Source organism: Lactuca sativa, chromosome 9 (genome assembly GCF_002870075.4).
Source record: "Lactuca sativa cultivar Salinas chromosome 9, Lsat_Salinas_v11, whole genome shotgun sequence".
Classification (NCBI taxonomy): Eukaryota; Viridiplantae; Streptophyta; class Magnoliopsida; order Asterales; family Asteraceae; genus Lactuca; species Lactuca sativa.
This window is the reverse complement of record NC_056631.2, coordinates 52,181,122-52,198,507: the sequence shown is the minus strand read 5'-3', so window position 1 is coordinate 52,198,507 and position 17,386 is coordinate 52,181,122. Positions and strand designations below refer to the sequence as shown.

Sequence of the window (17,386 nt, the reverse complement as noted above, 5' to 3'; positions counted from 1 at the left end):
AGTAATTTAAATTTGGATGTTGTCAAAACCAATATGAAATAGTAGTCAACTTCAACCAAACCGTGGTCATCACAAAGAAAAAGAAAAACTATTGCTTTGGTGCCTCGGCTACTGTTTTGTTCATAACCAACTGTTCTTAAAAAATCTAAACTGGACCCGATTTTAGAGCATACCTCAAAACCGTAGCTCAATGCCCAAACCACAAGCGTGTAAGCCTCACATAACGGTTTGGTTGTTTATTTTGGATAATGGCAAATTTTTGGCTATTAAATGAAAAGTTATTTTGGCTCTCTAATAATCATGATATTTGCTAATAAGTACGAAGTAGTTATTAACATATGGTTGTTGTGAGGGCTATTTTGGGTATAGTATTGATATCGCACTAGCCTTGGGTAAAATTACAGAAGCTTGCATGCATAGAATAATAATTAAAAGATTACTAACATTACACTCATGTGGATGTTCTAACAACAAACTTACAACTGCTTTCATAGCACACATATCGTATTCTCTCGTTACAAAAACTCGTCTGTACCTTAACTCAACAGAATGCACATCTACAAAATTTAGTCCCCAACTTAACAACTTTGAATCTAGAATATGTACTTTAATCCCAATTTTCGGGTGATTTCATTCTCTTTGAATGCCCTTGTTTTTGCCATTGTGTAGGATTATTCAATCTGAAAGCAACTCTTCCAATTCATTTTCTTCATACACCAAAGGAACATCATCAACATTTGTCTCATTAAACAGATACCGAAGATTAGATACAATACCATCTTCTTCTTCTTCTTCTTCCTCCTCCTCTTCTTGATCATCATCATCATCATCAATATACTTATTATTACCAACAAGTTTCACTTTAGCATCTGGTTTTTCACATATACAAGACTTTGGATTCTCATGAAATTCCCCACTCCCCGGCCTCTCATTCGGCTCCCCCATAAATCCCACTTGATGCACCCGCACTCTTGACGAAAACTCTTGCCACGTCAGCTTTTCCCTCTCCAAAAACAACCGAGCCAATTTCTTCGCGTTTGGACGTATTGTCACTTTATGTCCAAAATATCTCCTGTCACTCACAGAACAAAACGTATTTTATTTTTCCCATAAACCCATGTTTTTGTTGTTAGCCTAATAAAATTTTGGGATTTATTTTGTATTGGGTTTTATGTTGAGAAACCCTAATTAACTAGTCTATATATTATGTCTTTTCCTTTCATTGTATATTGTCCTCATTTGATAATAATATAAAACCCTAGCTGTTTTGTATCTTGTTAGTTTACATTTGTTACAATTGTTGTTGGTAATAAAAAAAAAGTACCTTCGTCCAGACAATATTTTGGCCATGTTACCGTTATTGTTTGTGACAAAAACATCGCTTTCATCACACACGATAAAATCCAATGCAGCCATACGAGAAGAGAACAGTGAAAACGGTAGAAGTTCTTGTTTCGTGGCTATGGTGTCTTTCGAATGAATGTTTGGAAAAAGCGCCTTTAATGGAGCCAACGTGTGGGCCCCACCGTATACTTCACCTGACGCCACGTAGATATGAACATTTTTATCGTATCCGAGTGCTCTTAACATCAACCCTACTTCTTCCGGCGTCAATGGGCATCTCCCTTGTCTCCTTTCTTTTTCCGGATCACTAATCTGTAAATATATTTTTTTTAAACATCATTTATCGAGACAACACTTTATCCAGATAGATAGTATAAAGAAAAAAGTACTATTACGTTTAAAGTTTTCCATCTCTTGCGGATTTTACCGAGTTCTTTTATTTCCTTCTCTCCTCCACCATAATAGCAACCCGAAAAAGCAAGCATATCGGGTTCAAATCTCAAGTGAAGAGCAACAAAATGTTTTCCCATATTCCTCATTCGGTTGACCAATGTTTGACCCATTTTGACTATGGGAGCTGTGAATTTTAAAGCATGGTAATTCACCCTGCATCTAAGCTTTTGAAAATCGGTTTCTAACTCGTTAGCAAGTCTGTAATCAAACTTACTTAGTTCAACAGCCTGTCAAAATATAATACATACTTTAAGTAAAGTTATCCTTGATTATAATTAACTGATTATTTGATAAACGTGGGACTTACACGTTTTTTTGAAAACAAAGGAAGCACATGAATATGATAGCATCTTTCATCACATTTTCTAGGTACACGTGTACTGTATGGAGACCATTTTTTGCCTCCCTTATGAGGAAGTTCCCGTATAATTTTCACATCTTTTGATAGATTTGATATAAACCAATCAACATCAAATATCTCAGAGAAAGTACTGTATAGAAAAAAGCGTTGTATATTTATATCAGCTACATTACATTACATGATACATCCAAGTTATATAGAAATGGATTTATTGGTGAAACTAACCTTGAATCTTTCCAGAAAGATTTCTTATCGAGTTTAGGAACAACAAGAGTAGCATTTAGAATACGTGCAGCAACAACAGCATCTGTAATCTGAGATTACAGGTAGAATTAATATAAATTAGTTTATGTAAATCGGATGAAATGAAGGAAGATATCAAGTTATCAAGTATGAGTTACCCCAGTTCTTTGTTGGTTTAAACCTCCACTGGTGTCAATCAGCAAGTATCGATTAGGGCGTGTTACTGATTGAGCTTCTGTAGTTAAAGCAAAGAAAACACACAAATTAATGAAAAGCATTACAAGAAGTAACTACCCTTTTGAGTTTTGAGGAAACCACTTACTTGGGAACTGACTGGTGGCATTACTGCATCCAAAATAGAATTTTGACATACTTGTGCTCCAAAGATTTCGGTCACTAATCATCTTGCTACTGGTCTAGATCGCAATAAAAGATGAAATGAATGATAATCGAATGAGCTAATTTGGATCCAATCAACCACATTACAAGCATTCGTATCCCAATATAAGCAATAAAACCTAACCGGAACTTCGAAGATTGGAGCAGCTTTAGGTGTATCATCGTCAATGGTATGATCATCGAACTGCGATCAAATAAAATCAGTTGATAAACTTTAAATGATGTGTTTCTAATAATTCAAAGAGAAAGAACTTACAGAGGTATGGTGTCCAAAGTGGTGAAAATGATCAGGGGAAGGGGCTAGAAAAGAGAGGAAACAATAGAGGAGGAGAATGGCGGCGGATATAGCAGAGATTGCCGGGATTAGGTGACGGAAACGGCTATATTTGGGGATGTGGCGCCGCCGGTGCCCATCCATGAGTAACAGTAGTCGCCTGGTCGGGGTGGCGTTGGAACGCAATTCCACTCGCTCTTTCTTTCTCTATAAGAGTTTAAGAGAGAGGGAGAGTAAATAAAGGTGGGAAACAAGATCTATGGAGGTTTAATCTCGACTTGCAGTGAGGTTTATTTGATGAAGATTGAATCTTTGTGTAAGAAATTCATATGGAAACGTTGGCAGCTTTTGGAATTGGGTCCAGCAAACACACGGGAAAAATAAGGGCTAGTTATTACCTTTTTAAAGCACCACCATGGTATTTTTTTTTTAATTATTATTAGGGATAATCACTTAAAAAGTAATGTATTTTTTAATTTTATAAATTTAATCACTGATTTTTATTTTTGTTTACATTTACCCCTTCAATTTGTTAAATTGTATACATTTAGTCCTTATGACCGGCTACTCCAGGTTAGCCGGTAAAAATGACTTAATAGGGTAATATATTTCTTACTTTGTACACATTTAGTCCTTAATATTTTTGTACACATTTAGTCCTTAGTATTTTTTTTTGTTGCAAAATAAGTTATTTTTGTTTTTGTACTCATTTAGTAATTATTGATGATTTTTTTAGGTTTTCTCACGACATCTTACGTGGGACAGTCATATGGTGGTGTGATAGGTTGATGTGGTCCTGCTATATGTTGTGGGCCAAGATAGCTGGTGCGGGTCGGTTGTAAGGTGTAGGAACGGAGGCTCGAGAAGAGCGATTGGGTTAAGGCGAAGACATGATTGTACACACTCATCAACAATATTGAAAAAATTCACTAAACTTTGTGCTTACCAAGTTGTTTATGTTTTCAGTATGTATCGTTGATCGTGGAAGACGAAGACATGATTGTACACACTCATCAACAATATTGAGGATTTCATGTTTCTTATATTACTCTGATTTCCGATAAATGTATTTTGGAATAAACGTTTTTTCTTCATAATGGATTTATAATTAGGGACTTTTGCCTTATTTAAAAATAAAAAATTTTGGTTGTGAAAAGAGATGTTACACATAAACATCAACAACCTCACACACTTCATCAATGATTGTCTCACGTAAGATGTCGTGAGAAAACCTAAAGAAATCATTCATAAGTACTGAATGAGTACAAAAACAAAAATGACTTATTTTGAAACAAAAAAAATATTAAGGACTAAATGTGTACAAAAATATTAAGGACTAAATGTATACAAAGTGAGAAATATATTACCCTATTAAGTCATTTTTCCCGGCTAACCTGGAGTAACCGGTCATAAGGACTGAATGTGTACAGTTTAACAAATTGAAGGAGTAAATGTGGACGAAAAAAAACTTAGTGACCAAATGTGTACAAATCGAAAAATATATTACCCTTTTAAGTCATTATCCCTTATTATTATTATTATTTGTTTTTTTAATTGACTATTCACAACTGAGCAATTATTATAGAGATTATTCGGTACATAACCAAATTTGGGGGTGTGTTTAAACCTTTTGACCATGAAAATTTAAGTTTTGAAAAATGACCATAAGATCCACAGAGGGTGCTCTGTGGATTAATTAAAGCTTCTGAGGATGATACACAACTCTGTGAAAATGAAGTGGCATCGCTAACCGACAATTTTTTTTCGGGGTTTTAAGGATCCGTAGAGGCGTCTCTACGGATCTTCTATTTTCTCTGCGGATTCTTTATTGCTCTGCGGATCTTCTATTCCTCCTTACTCGAACGTGGAAGAAGGCTAGGGTTTAGGGTTTAGACAGTCGATTCGCGGAAGGAAGTTGCGGACGTCGATTTGTGATCGCAACGAACACAAAAATGTCACGACGACCTCGATTTATGGAGCAATTGCACTCCGATGTGTTATCCGATGGATATGGAACTCAAGTAATATTTCAATTTTTTCCTAATCTTTGTATAAACTCGGAAGTAGAAATTGATTATATGAATTGGAAATTGATAGGTTAAATGTTATATATAAACATGTATGTTTGTTAGGGTGTAAGGATTGGAATCAAAGAAATAAGAAATTGATTTATTCACAGTTTTTCGTCATGAACAGATTCACAGAGGTCCTCTGCGGAACGATATATACATATATATATATATATATATATATATATATATACACACACACACACACACACACACGATTTTCTATAATTATTATCTCTTAAAATAGACCATTGAATATTGAGATCATTTTATGTTGATTATATGTAAATTAATATTAAAATCGATTTCGAATTATTTCTGTAATTTAAAAAAAAAACATTGAAAATTTCTATAATTATTATTAAAATGGACCATATATGTAAATTTTATAAAATATATGGGACCTTTCTGTAAATTTTTGTAAATTTATTATAAAAAAGGGACAATTTATTTTGAAAGATAATTATTCACACAGACCATTGTATAAAAAGTTATAAAATAAAAACATCATTTTTGTTGCATAAAACTGTTAAAAAAACAATATATAAGTACGATGCTAAAAAAATAAAAGTACAATGCTATTTAAAGTTACTTTTCAGTATTATTTTTTTTATAATTTTGGCATATATGTTTAATCATTTGCAACATAGTTTGCGTGGATGGGCTGCAGAATGTACTTTTAAAGTGGCGTTGGGGACTGTGTTGAAAAATTACATTACAAAACTAAATAGTAGGCGAGTTGAATTATTTTGAGAGATAGCTTTTGGGATCTTCATTGGTATGCCCACCCCGAATGGTAACCCGATGCACTGTCATTTGATGATGTTGCATGAGGTTCGTGATGTAGAGGTAGCCAGGGCTGGGAAGTTTCAGTTCGAGTTACAAGGCATGATGGTTGAACATGGTGAAACAGAATTTTGTTTGATTAGCGGTTTGAGATTTGGATCGTATGTTGATATAACAAATACAAAAGTCGGCACAAGTTTAGCATTAAGGAATCGGTTGTTCCCTAATGTGAGAGATGAAGATTTACTGCTGAAAGATTTAGAAGACTACATAAAAGGGCCAACATTCTCGACGTGTAGCGATGAGGATGCGGTAATGGTTATGCAAATGATGTTTTTTTTAGGAGTCTCATAGGACGAGACGAGAATACGTGCATTCCGCCGGCAGTGTATGAGCTAGCCGATAGTCAATATAATTGGACAAATATTAAATTTATTATATATTATTTATTTATAAATACTTGATGATTTATATTAATTATAATGAGTACGACAGGTTTGCGTGGGGTATGTATTTGTGGAGGTTTAGTGAAACACAATTACGATTATGGTCTGGTAAAATCTATAGTTATTTACGAGATAATGAAAGTGTGGGTTACGCGAAGATGATGAAGTATACGGTGATCGGTTTTCGGCTTCCGTTGAAGGTTAGTTTTAGGTGCAATTACTTATATTTTTTAAGTGCTTATAAGTTTGGACAAAGCATAATTTTTTCTCGTAATACTAGGTATGGATTTTGGAGACATTTCCAGAAGTTTTGAGGTTTGCGCATCACACAGAAAATGAAATTCCAAGAATGAGGGCATGGAGAATAAAAACACAATTATCTCTTAAGCAATGTTTACGTATATTAGACGTTTCAGTGGTATAGTTATACATTCCTTATATTAATTATATATAGTTAAAAATTACAACAAATTTATATACTTAAATTTAATTTTTTAATTTTGCAGGAAAATAACATCCCATGTGTTTTTGAACCAACACCTGCTGAGATCCATTTGCCATTCTTTGTGCGTTATATAAATTGGACTCTAGACAAAGTGCAGTCGCCACCACAACAATAGAGTCCTCCTAAGGAGCGGTCTCCATCACCACAACAACAGAGTCCTCCTAAGCAACGGTCTCCATGTAACACCCCGACTCTCAGGTATAAACTTTACAGTTTTATTTTCTTTTTGAAAGGTCAAATCGACGAGTTGGATGCCCTGACTCGTCGAGTAGGAACGAGATTGGCCGCGTGTTTTAAGTGACCAACTCGATGAGTCAGATGACACAAATCGACGAGTTGGTGCTGGAGGATGAATCCCTAATTTCTAGGGTTTTGCACCCTATTGAAAGGATCATTTGCCCCCTTAGCCTCCCTTACAGTCCCCTCTTGATTCCAGAAACCCTAAATCATTGCTTACTCTCCATTTGTGTGATTTTTAAGCTTTGAACAAGAAAAAGGTTGTGGATCCGATTCCTACTTCATCTTAGCATCATTTTTGAGGTAACAAGTCATTACCTTGACCTTCTTCTAACTAGATCTATTCAATTTTAGGGCCATTTTAGCAATATTGATGATTCATTTTGAGTATTGGGTATGATCTGAAGTTGCAACTTCAGATCTAGGCTCATCTTGGCTCTTAAAGTCATAAAGCTTCAGTCTTTAATAAGTTAATGCCTTTTTCCTCACTTAGAACCTCATCTTTAGCTAGATCTTGTCCCTTAGCACCTTGCATGCATGTAAAGTTTTCAACTTTACGTAAGAAGTATGCCCTAGGAGCTTAGATCTGCGATATGGAGCTTTGTGGTGGCTTAAAATTATCTGAATGGAGAAAGGACTGAAGGGACTCGACGAGTTGCATTCTCAACTTGGCGATTCCGATGAAGATTAGACTCAAGGGTTTCTGCATGAACTCGGCGTGTCAATGAGACGACTCGACGAGTCAGTTACGGTTTTCCCAACTTGTGAACATGCATGGACTTGACGAGTTGTCTGAAAACTCGATGATTCAACTAGGGGTTTCATGACTTCTCGAGTTTTGGAAGGACTCGACGAGTCAGTGAGCTGCACTCGACGAGTTGGGTCAACATGGACCGTTGACCTTGACTTTGACTAAGGGTTGACTAGTTTGACTTCTGGGGGTATTTTGGTAAAATGGAAATTTATGGAAATGGTCTTATGGTAAATATAGGTAGTGGAGTTCGTGATTGCGATTCGAGGGTTTGAGCTTATCCCTTCAGTTCGACAGTTGTGAGGTGAGTTTTCCTCACTATACTCAAGGGTCGAAGGCACCAAGGTCAGCCCTTTTGGATTGTTATCCTGATATGTTATGGTAGTATGATCTGTTAGATCAGTATCCTGGTAAATAGGATGGTATTATGTAGGGGTGCAAACGAGCCGAGCCGAGCCCGAGCCTGGTCAGGCTCGGCTCGGGCTCGTTTAAGTTATATGAGGCTCGAGCTCGAGCTCGGCTCGAATCGAGCTTTCTTGTACTGAGCTCGGCTCGAGCTCGTAAAGAATTATCCAAGCTCGGCTCGGGATCGGGCTTGACTCGTTTTTTATCTGACGTGCCTAAATAAGCTTAAGCTCGGCTCGAGCTCGTTAAGAAGCTCGTTTACTAATATCCTAAATCCGTAATTCCTTTAATATATTTTTATTTTAATATATATAAATAATAATAAATTATATTATGTAAAGGCTCGTTTAGGCTCGTGAGCCTAATCAAGCTTAATGACATAGGCTCGAGCTCGAGTTCGTTTAATAAACGAGCTTAATTTTAAGCTCGAGCTCGGCTCGGGCTCGTTTAAAACCGATTTCGAGTCGAGCTTTTAACGATCCGATCCCGAGTAGCTCGCGAGTATCTTGGCTCGTTTGCACCCCTAGTATTATGCTATTATGATCTGTTAGATTAGTATCCTGGTAGATAGGATGTTATTACGTTATGATCTGTTAGATCGGTTTGTCTGTCTATAGACTGTTATGTGATTTTCTGCTATATTTGCACATGTTTGATTAGTGGTTGAGGCTTATCTGCTTTGTGTGAAAGCCAATAGACCTAGGCATTCTAAACCGATGGTTGTGGGCCATGAGTATTCCATCTCGAGGATGATTGGACTTGTAGTATGTGGGCATTCCAACCTGCTGGTTGTGGGCCTGGGGTATTCCATCTCGAGGATGATTGGACCCATAGTATGTTGGCATTCCAACCGGATGGTTGAGGGCCTGGGGTATTCCAACCCGATGGTTGACTGGACCCATAGTATGATGTTTGTGATTATATGTATATTGTTGTGTGTATGCGTATTTTGGGGGAAATTACTAAGCTTTGGGCTTACATTTTTAGTTTTGGTTTCAGGTACTTCAGATGATCGCAAGAAGGCAAAGGCGTGATCGTACAGCTCCTCACATTTTATGACTATGTTTCTGGGATACTCTGATATAGAACTGTTTTGAAAACAAATTTGTAATAATTGTTGGTTTCTAAATGATTTTAAAAAAAGTTTAAATTTGGCCTGATTTTTATGGATGTTACAAGTTGGTATCGGAGCCCTGGTTTGAGTGAATTGGATAAACACTTGTGTGAATCCAGTCTCAAACTAGGATCTGAGAGTTTTTGCAAATGTTTTTGAAAAAGAAATTATAATAAAAAGTCGGGTTAAGGGCATGGGCTCGATCTCTTGTCATGTTCTTGTTTGATTGTTGGCTTGGGATCGGGAACGTGGACCTTGATTTAACTTTGACTTTTAAGGAGGATGCAAGTGTACAATCAGTCGGAGCTCGTGGATAGACCCCAAAATACCTTAAAAATTATTTGATTTTTGTGATATGTTAGAACAGCATGCTAGTACTAGGGTAGGGATCTTCAGGAATTGCATGATAGAATTGTCTGATTATATGATGCCTGGTAGCCTAGGGTTTTTCCTTGTATGAAATTGACATCATTACTATAGTTGCTTAGTGTATGCATCACGAATGTACATAATTAAGATCTTATAGCCTGGGAATGTTTGGTTTGGCCTTATTTCCTGTTCTTGTTTGATGAAGGGCTTATGGTAGGATCAGGTATTTGAAAGTCTATAGGGTCCAACATTATGTATGGCTAGCATACACGAGTGCTGCAGGGTTGGTGAAAGTTTCATGGGTGGGTTGTGAGAGGCCGGGATGCCAGTTATGAGATATTTATCATTCCTCTAGGAGTGAGGATTAAGCTTTCGCTATGTTTATGTATATTGTTAGGGTGTTGTGGTGATACTTGAGACAAATATGGGTAGGTGTGGAAGGTAGTATGGGCCAGTACTACTGAAAGCACAAGACCCATACACATAGTAAGGAAGTCACAACCCCTAGGGTTTAGTTGGGAGTTGGTTGATTATATGATATCTTACTGGTATGTTTTCAGAATGGTGGTTACGAAACACTTTGTGGTTGGATCCGGATCAGGATTAGGATCAAGAGATGGTGGACAGGAGGGACCAACAACACCCGAGGTTGTGGGTCATATGAGGACTGATGAGCTAGATGCAATGATTCGAGAGATCCTGCACGATGAGGTTGCCATTTTGTTCCGGGCACAACTTTCGGAGATGTTTGGGTCTATTTAGACCGCCATGGTCGAGTATTTCGACGAGCGCTACGCAGCCCTTGCAGAGACGGCTGCCGCAACAGCTGCATCGACTATAACAACGGCAGGGGGAGGATCCAGTCGGGACTTCCAGTACCGGGACTTCGATAACACGAATCCCGCAACCTTCGATGGGACTCATGACCCGATTATAGCCATGAGGTGGTTGTCTGATGTGGAGGAATGTTTCTTCACGTGCTCATGTCATGCTGACCAGAAGGTTAGATGTGCCCTGAACTTTTTAAGTTCTAGGGCAAAAGACTGGTGGAGATTGATGACTGGGTCGTATATGGATGACCGGGGAGATGCTCTTACTTGGGAGCAGTTCAGGGATATGTTGCACGCTTGCTACATTCCACGGGTCGAGCGCGAGCAACTGTCGCAGGAGTTCTTGGATCTGAGACAGGGTACGGAGTTGGTGACAGAGATCACCCGCATGTTTACTGAGAGGGCGATGTTTTGCCTGGAGTTTGCTTCTGAGCAGGCTTAGATGACATGTTATCTGAGCATGCTCCAGACCGATATCCGTCAATTTGTTGCTACCCAAAAATGTGATACACTACTGGAGTTACAGGAGGCCGCTAGGCGGCGTGAGTTGGAGATTAAGTTACAGATACGGGAGCAGAGGCAGGACTCGGCGCAGTCACAGACGGTGTCGAAGTGGTCCAAGACCGCTGCTACCAGGTCTGGGGGACAGCCGGGCCGCACTCGTGGGGAGTGCGGAGAGGCTCATTTGGGGATTTGTCGATCAGGGAGCGGGTGCCACAAATGTGGCAAGTAGGGCCATCTGGCCAGGGATTGCATGCAATAGACTCCAGCTCCTAGAGTCAGACTTTGTTACCATTGTGAGCAGGTGGGCCATATGAAGGCCAAGTGTCCCTACTAGCCACTAAGCCGACACAGGCTCCCGCGCCGGCTACAATGAGGATCACTGACGGGAGGAAGGGTAGAGCGGAGCCCCCGAGGGCTCTGGGATGCGCCTCAGTCATGACTACGTCTCTGAAGCCACCGTGTTTTGGTGTCCAGATTTGGTCCATGAAATGTAACGCTCCGGCACCCTTGATTTGCAAGTTCTTATCCATTCCTCTCAGGTATTCGCTTGCCACATTTCCAGGTTTCAAAGCGTCGAGCTGAGCCTCCTTATTTTGTGTGGACAAGTGTGAATGGATTGTCATAGTCAATGATTTGACTCTACGACCAACATATTCCTTCTTACTTAGGGCGTCATCTACTACGTTGGCCTTGCCGGGATGATAACGAACTGATCCAAGTAAGGACGGCACACCCTATTCATCAGGTCCATGAATACAGCTGGTGCATTGGTTAATCCGAACGGAATCACTACAAACTCGTAGTGTCCATAATGAGTTCGGAAGGCTGTATTGGGAACATCCTCCTCTGACACTCGTAACGGTTGATACCCGGATCGTAGATCCATCTTCGAGAAGTAGTTTGCTCCTTGAAGTTGATCAAATAAGTCGTCAATTCGGGGTAGGGGATAACGATTTTTAACGATAAGCTTGTTGAGTTCCCTGTAGTTGATGCACATACGAAATGATCCGTCTTTCTTCTTGATGAACAAGACCGGTGCTCCCCATGGTGAGAAGCTTGGCCTAATGAATCATGGTGGAATTTGTTTGATTATGGAGAACTCACAATATAAAAGGGTACCTTTGTATTTTTAATATAAATAGAGAGGGAATGAATTTGAATTCTTTGTACTTACCACAAAAAATGATAAATTCCTTGAAACGTGTATATTAATGAAAATTTACCGAAATCAAATTTCATTCATTTTTGTCTATCAACAACTTTTTCAAAGGAAATATTCCTTTCAATTTCTTAGGATTCCACCGAAGGGAAATGACTTAAAAGGGTAATTATTTTTCGATTTGTACATATTTGGTCATTGAGTTTTTTTCATCCACATTTACGCCTTCAACTTGTTAAACTGTACACATTCAGTCCTTATGATCGGTTACTCCAGGTTAGCCAGGAAAAATGACTTAATAGTGTCATATATTTCTCATTTTGTACACATTTAGTCCTTAATATTTTGTACACATTTAGTCCTTAATATTTTTTTGTTTCAAAATAAGTCATATTTGTTTTTGTACTCATTCAGTACTTATAAATGTGGGACAATCATTGATGAAATGTGTTGGGCTATTGATGTTTATGTGTAACGTCTCATTTTCACAAATGGAACTCGAATAAGATCAAAACATGATTTTTGATTAAGAACACACACACGTGATTTTTGTTCAAGAACACACACATCGATTTTCAGATCTTCAGTTATATTCATTTGATTTCCAGATCTTCATATATCTTCATTCGATTTTCAAGAATACATACCCATATATTATGTGTGTGTGTTATTGTGTTTATTATTTAAAAATCGAAATCTAAAATGATGAACACAAACACAAAAAAAGATGAACACAAATACACACTTAGAAAAAGATAAACATGAACACATGCTAAAAAATCTTCAATTTCCTTTATTGAAATTAAGTTTGCTCTTCAAAAATCGAACATAAATCGTTTTTGGGGTTTTATTGTGACATCCCCATTTTCACGGCCAAAAAAGACCGATTTTGTTTATGCTTTATAAAAATTAGAGTACTTCTTTTGATAAAAATGTTGTAGAATTTGTTCCCAGTAAAACATGATAGATACGTTATCAAAGCATTTCCGAAGAAATGTATTCTTATTCATTTTAAAACATTTAGGATGTCATCGTCAATACAGAAACATAAGCATAAACAGAACTTACATTCATTATCACTAGTGATCTACACCTCTTTAATCTTTCAGTGTAATGTAACTTTATATCGACACATGTGATAGAAATAAGCTGGAGTGGGTTAGGTTGGGAAACCTGGTGAGTACATAGGGTTTTCAACCCACAATAATACTCCCTCCGTCCCAATATTATTGTCCACAAACAAAAAACACACAGATTAAGAAAAGCATTAATTACCACTAATTTTATTTAATATAATGACAGTTTTGTCCTTACTTTGCATTTAATATTCCATTAAATGCTTAGTTGGTTAAATAATAATGAGGGGGTATTTTGGTAAAAAAATTATTTATTTTTAGAAATGGACTATTATTTTGATACAAACCTAAAAGGAAAGATGGACTATAATTTTGGGATGGAGGGAGTATAATTATTATGTTTAAACATCAAACAATAAACCCAATTACCCATCCCCATTATCTTCTTTTTTCTTAAGGATCTACCCTAAGAATCACCTATTCCTCGTTCATTCATTCCTAAGGATCATCCTAAGGAATCAGCATGAAGTCCATCGTCACCGGGATTTAGGCACTAAGTCTGCATAGCCGCCAGAGTTTATACAACAGGCACTAAGTCCGCATAGTCGCTAGGGTTTTGGCACTAAGTCTGTATAGTCGCCAATGTTTATACAATAGGCACTAAATCCGCATAGTCGCTAGGGTTTTGGCACCAAGTCTGCATGATCGTCAAGGTTTAGGCACCAAGTCTGCATGATCGCCAGGGTTTACAGTACACCGGGTGAACACATCGTTCACAACACCTACAGGTTGCGAGTCTGCTAGTGTTCCACTAGACTGTCTAGAATAGTCTGTGGTTGTCATCCATAGTCTGTTAGATGATGGGGCCATCATTTGGGAAAGGCTTCTCACATCGTCCACCTCTCACACTCACCTCATGGTCTATAACACCTCTCAACTCATCATACAACTCATATTTCATCTATTACATCTACCCATGTTTTACCCAAAATATTATCATATATATATATATATATATATATATATATATATATATATATATACAGTTTAAATCATTTAAAACATGTATAAAATCGTTCATCCAGCATAGACAACAAGTATTCAGATAATATGCACATATTACACTTAGTTTATATAAAATACTTCATATCTATGCGTAAGATGAAAGTAACTATGCAATCACTTAATAAGGTGGTGACTCGGTACTCGGACAGTGCTTCGTTTACTTTAAAATAATTTCCTTTGACTCCATCGGCTAATTCTCGACCGATCTTAAATTTAACAGTAGGAGGAGATTATACTGTTAAATGTCCGCGTAAAATTCATAACTTCTACATACGGACTCTATTTTTGTCTGTTTTTTTACCGTTGAGTTCCTATTAATGAGATCTTCAATGCTCATTTAGGTCGCGTAGGCCAAAAATCGCTCAAACTAAAATTCGAGTTTCGGGTTGTGCACTGCTATGCCAAATCTTAGAAAATTCATAACTTCCTCATACATAGTTAGATTTGGGCGTTCTTTTTTTTGTATGTTTTCGGTTTAACGTATACTACAATTTTTTTTTAGATCACTAAGGCTAAAAAGTCTTCTACTGTAAATTCACTATTTACGTCTCCCGGTGTCGTGCCGGTTTTGCCGTAAAACTTCGACGGCCATAACTTCTTCGTTATAACTCGGATTTCGGCGTTCTTTATATGTACGGAACCCTTGTAACATATAATACAACTTGTATAAGATTAATCCTTCTAAATAATCTTCCAACAAAAACTCATTTTTGATTCTCATCGTCTCTAAATTAACTAGCCCGGATCTGCGGGCGTTACAATTATCTCCCCCTTAGGATGATTACGTCCCAGAATCATCAACAAAATAGGGATGTATAATGACTCCGTACGTTATCTCTTTATCCTAGGTAAAAATCGTAACTTCTATGTTCCTTCGAATGCGTATTTAACTCCTAATCTTCTTGACTACAAGCAGTGCTTGATCTTGCACCCGTTCTCTATGTCTTGTTAGACTTTCAATCATGACCTTCATGTCACAACCTCGCTCTTTATCAGAGACTCCTTCTTCTTAACAAACTTAAGTTAAGTTTATTTGATTTCCACGATAGATTGATGGGCCGTGTTGTAATGACCTCTCATCGTATGATGCAACGCTTAGACTCAGGTCTCTTAGAGTCAAATTGCAGAATGGAATATACCTACCTTCATGTTCTAATGTGATATGATCATATTTTAGTATGTAACATTTCTAGCTACAAGCTTCTTACTCCAACAACGATTGCAATACTTCTTTTGATTGCTTCGCTTATCTTTTACTTCAATCTTTTGGATTAAGTTGGATGCTATCGATCTTGGTCCTCTGAACCACATAACATACTCATCTTAGTCGGACTCGATTTGATATGACCACTAGGGTCGAAATAATCATCTGTCTTAGTCATTACCGAAACAATGGTAACGACATACACGAACAAAACGAAATCAATTACTAGCTTCTTGGTAACCTTGTGACTTTCCCTGATCCAAGTGTGAGTGATGTGCTTCCGGTAGTATATAGGCCTCTATTACCATTCACACCTACTCATACTCGTCCTAAGTATTGTCTCACAGTTTTCCAAGTTACTATCACAAAAACAATTCTAACACATACAAATGTGTCCAAACAATCATAAAATTTTCTCTAGACTCTACCAGGACTTCTTCCATGCGTATCTTCAATCATCAATTCTGCTTCAACTCGGTTGGTGAAGGAAACGCCATACAATGGGACAACTTCAGGAATTACACCAATCGTTCCATCATCCCGCCGATCGAAGGTGTACTTCGGACGTACCGTACTCTTCTAAACACACTGTTATTTTACCATACAAATTCTAAAGGCAAGATACCAATCTTACGATATCTTTCGATAGGTGTCATTCACTATCATAAGCCTTTTCATTTCCTCCATTTACTCAATTTGCTACCAGCCTTCACCATGACGTTACGTTCACGGAAGCATACGTTCAGCGCATAGAGACGAGAATATAAATAGAGAAGATTTAGATGTGTAATCCTCCTTATTACTCCGAAAAGTTACATGCCAGTTCTAATACCGTAATTAAACGTTTAGAATTATGAACACATAAATTTTCCAGATCCGGTCGGCAACAGACCATAGATCCGATCATATAATGCATAAAACATCACAAATCATTTAGCACATAAAAACATTTTAGGCATTTTCCCTAATAAAGCTAGTGCTTGTGTCTATTCAGGTATACTTCCTAAAATATATTAGACACACTCCTCACAATCATCGCTTAGCATTCTAAGTTTAAGTTTAGAAAAAAATCCTTATTCCTAGTTCGCTTAAACTGATGCTCTAATACCAACTGTGACATCCCCATTTTCACAGTCAGAAAAGACCGGTTTTGTTTATGCTTTATAAAAATTAGAGTGCTTCTTTTGATAAAAATGTTGCGGAATTTGTTCCCAGTAAAACATGATAGATACGTTATTAAAGCATTTTCGCAGAAATGTATTTTTATTCATTTAAAAACATTTGGGATGTCATTGTCAATACAGAAACATAAGCATAAACAGAACTTATATTCATTATCACTAGTGATCTACACCTCTTTAATCTCTCAGTGTAATGTAACTTCATATCGACACCTGTGATAGAAATAAGCTGGAGTGGGTCAGGTTGGGAAACCTGGTGAGTACATAGGATTTTCAACCCACAATAATATAATTATTATGTTTAAACATCAAACAATCAACCCAATTACCCATCCCCATTATCTTATTTTCTCTTAAGGATCTACCCTAAGAATCAACTATTCCTCGTTCATTCATTCCTAAGGATCATCCTAAGGAATCGACACAAAGTCCATCGTCACCAGGATTTAGGCACTAAGTCTGCATAGTCGCCAGGATTTATACAACAGGCACTAAGTCCGCACAGTCGCCAGGGTTTAGGCACTAAGTCTGATAATTACCAGAGTTTATACAACAGGCACTAAGTCCGCATAGTCGCCAGGGTTTAGGCACTAAGTCTGATAGTCGCCAGA

The 17,386-nt window shown here is 37.5% G+C and overlaps 1 protein-coding gene across 1 annotated transcript; it reads right to left on the bottom strand.

Annotated features, from left to right (window-relative positions):
- Nucleotides 1-422: 422 nt before the first annotated feature.
- LOC111921227 (O-fucosyltransferase 6) lies at nucleotides 423-3,449 on the bottom strand. The gene is made up of 9 exons (XM_023916800.3): nucleotides 3,057-3,449; nucleotides 2,925-2,984; nucleotides 2,724-2,817; nucleotides 2,560-2,636; nucleotides 2,384-2,472; nucleotides 2,105-2,288; nucleotides 1,740-2,024; nucleotides 1,325-1,656; nucleotides 423-1,072 (listed from the first exon to the last, which is right to left on the bottom strand). The coding sequence occupies exons 1-9, from the start codon at nucleotides 3,216-3,218 to the stop codon at nucleotides 676-678; spliced, it is 1,680 nt and encodes a 559-aa protein (XP_023772568.1). The 5' UTR covers nucleotides 3,219-3,449; the 3' UTR covers nucleotides 423-675.
- Between the last annotated feature and the right edge of the window lie 13,937 nt (nucleotides 3,450-17,386).

What these genes read in the sequence shown, in the direction of transcription:
- LOC111921227 (XM_023916800.3), bottom strand. Translation starts at nt 3,218, where the DNA reads ATGGATGGGCACCGGCGGCGCCACATCCCCAAATATAGCCGTTTCCGT. An exon ending in ACTTTGGACACCATACCTCT is followed by an intron (nt 2,985 to 3,056) that starts GTAAGTTCTTTC and finishes ATTTGATCGCAG; the next exon opens with TTCGATGATCATACCATTGA. An exon ending in CTCCAATCTTCGAAGTTCCG is followed by an intron (nt 2,818 to 2,924) that starts GTTAGGTTTTAT and finishes ATTGCGATCTAG; the next exon opens with ACCAGTAGCAAGATGATTAG.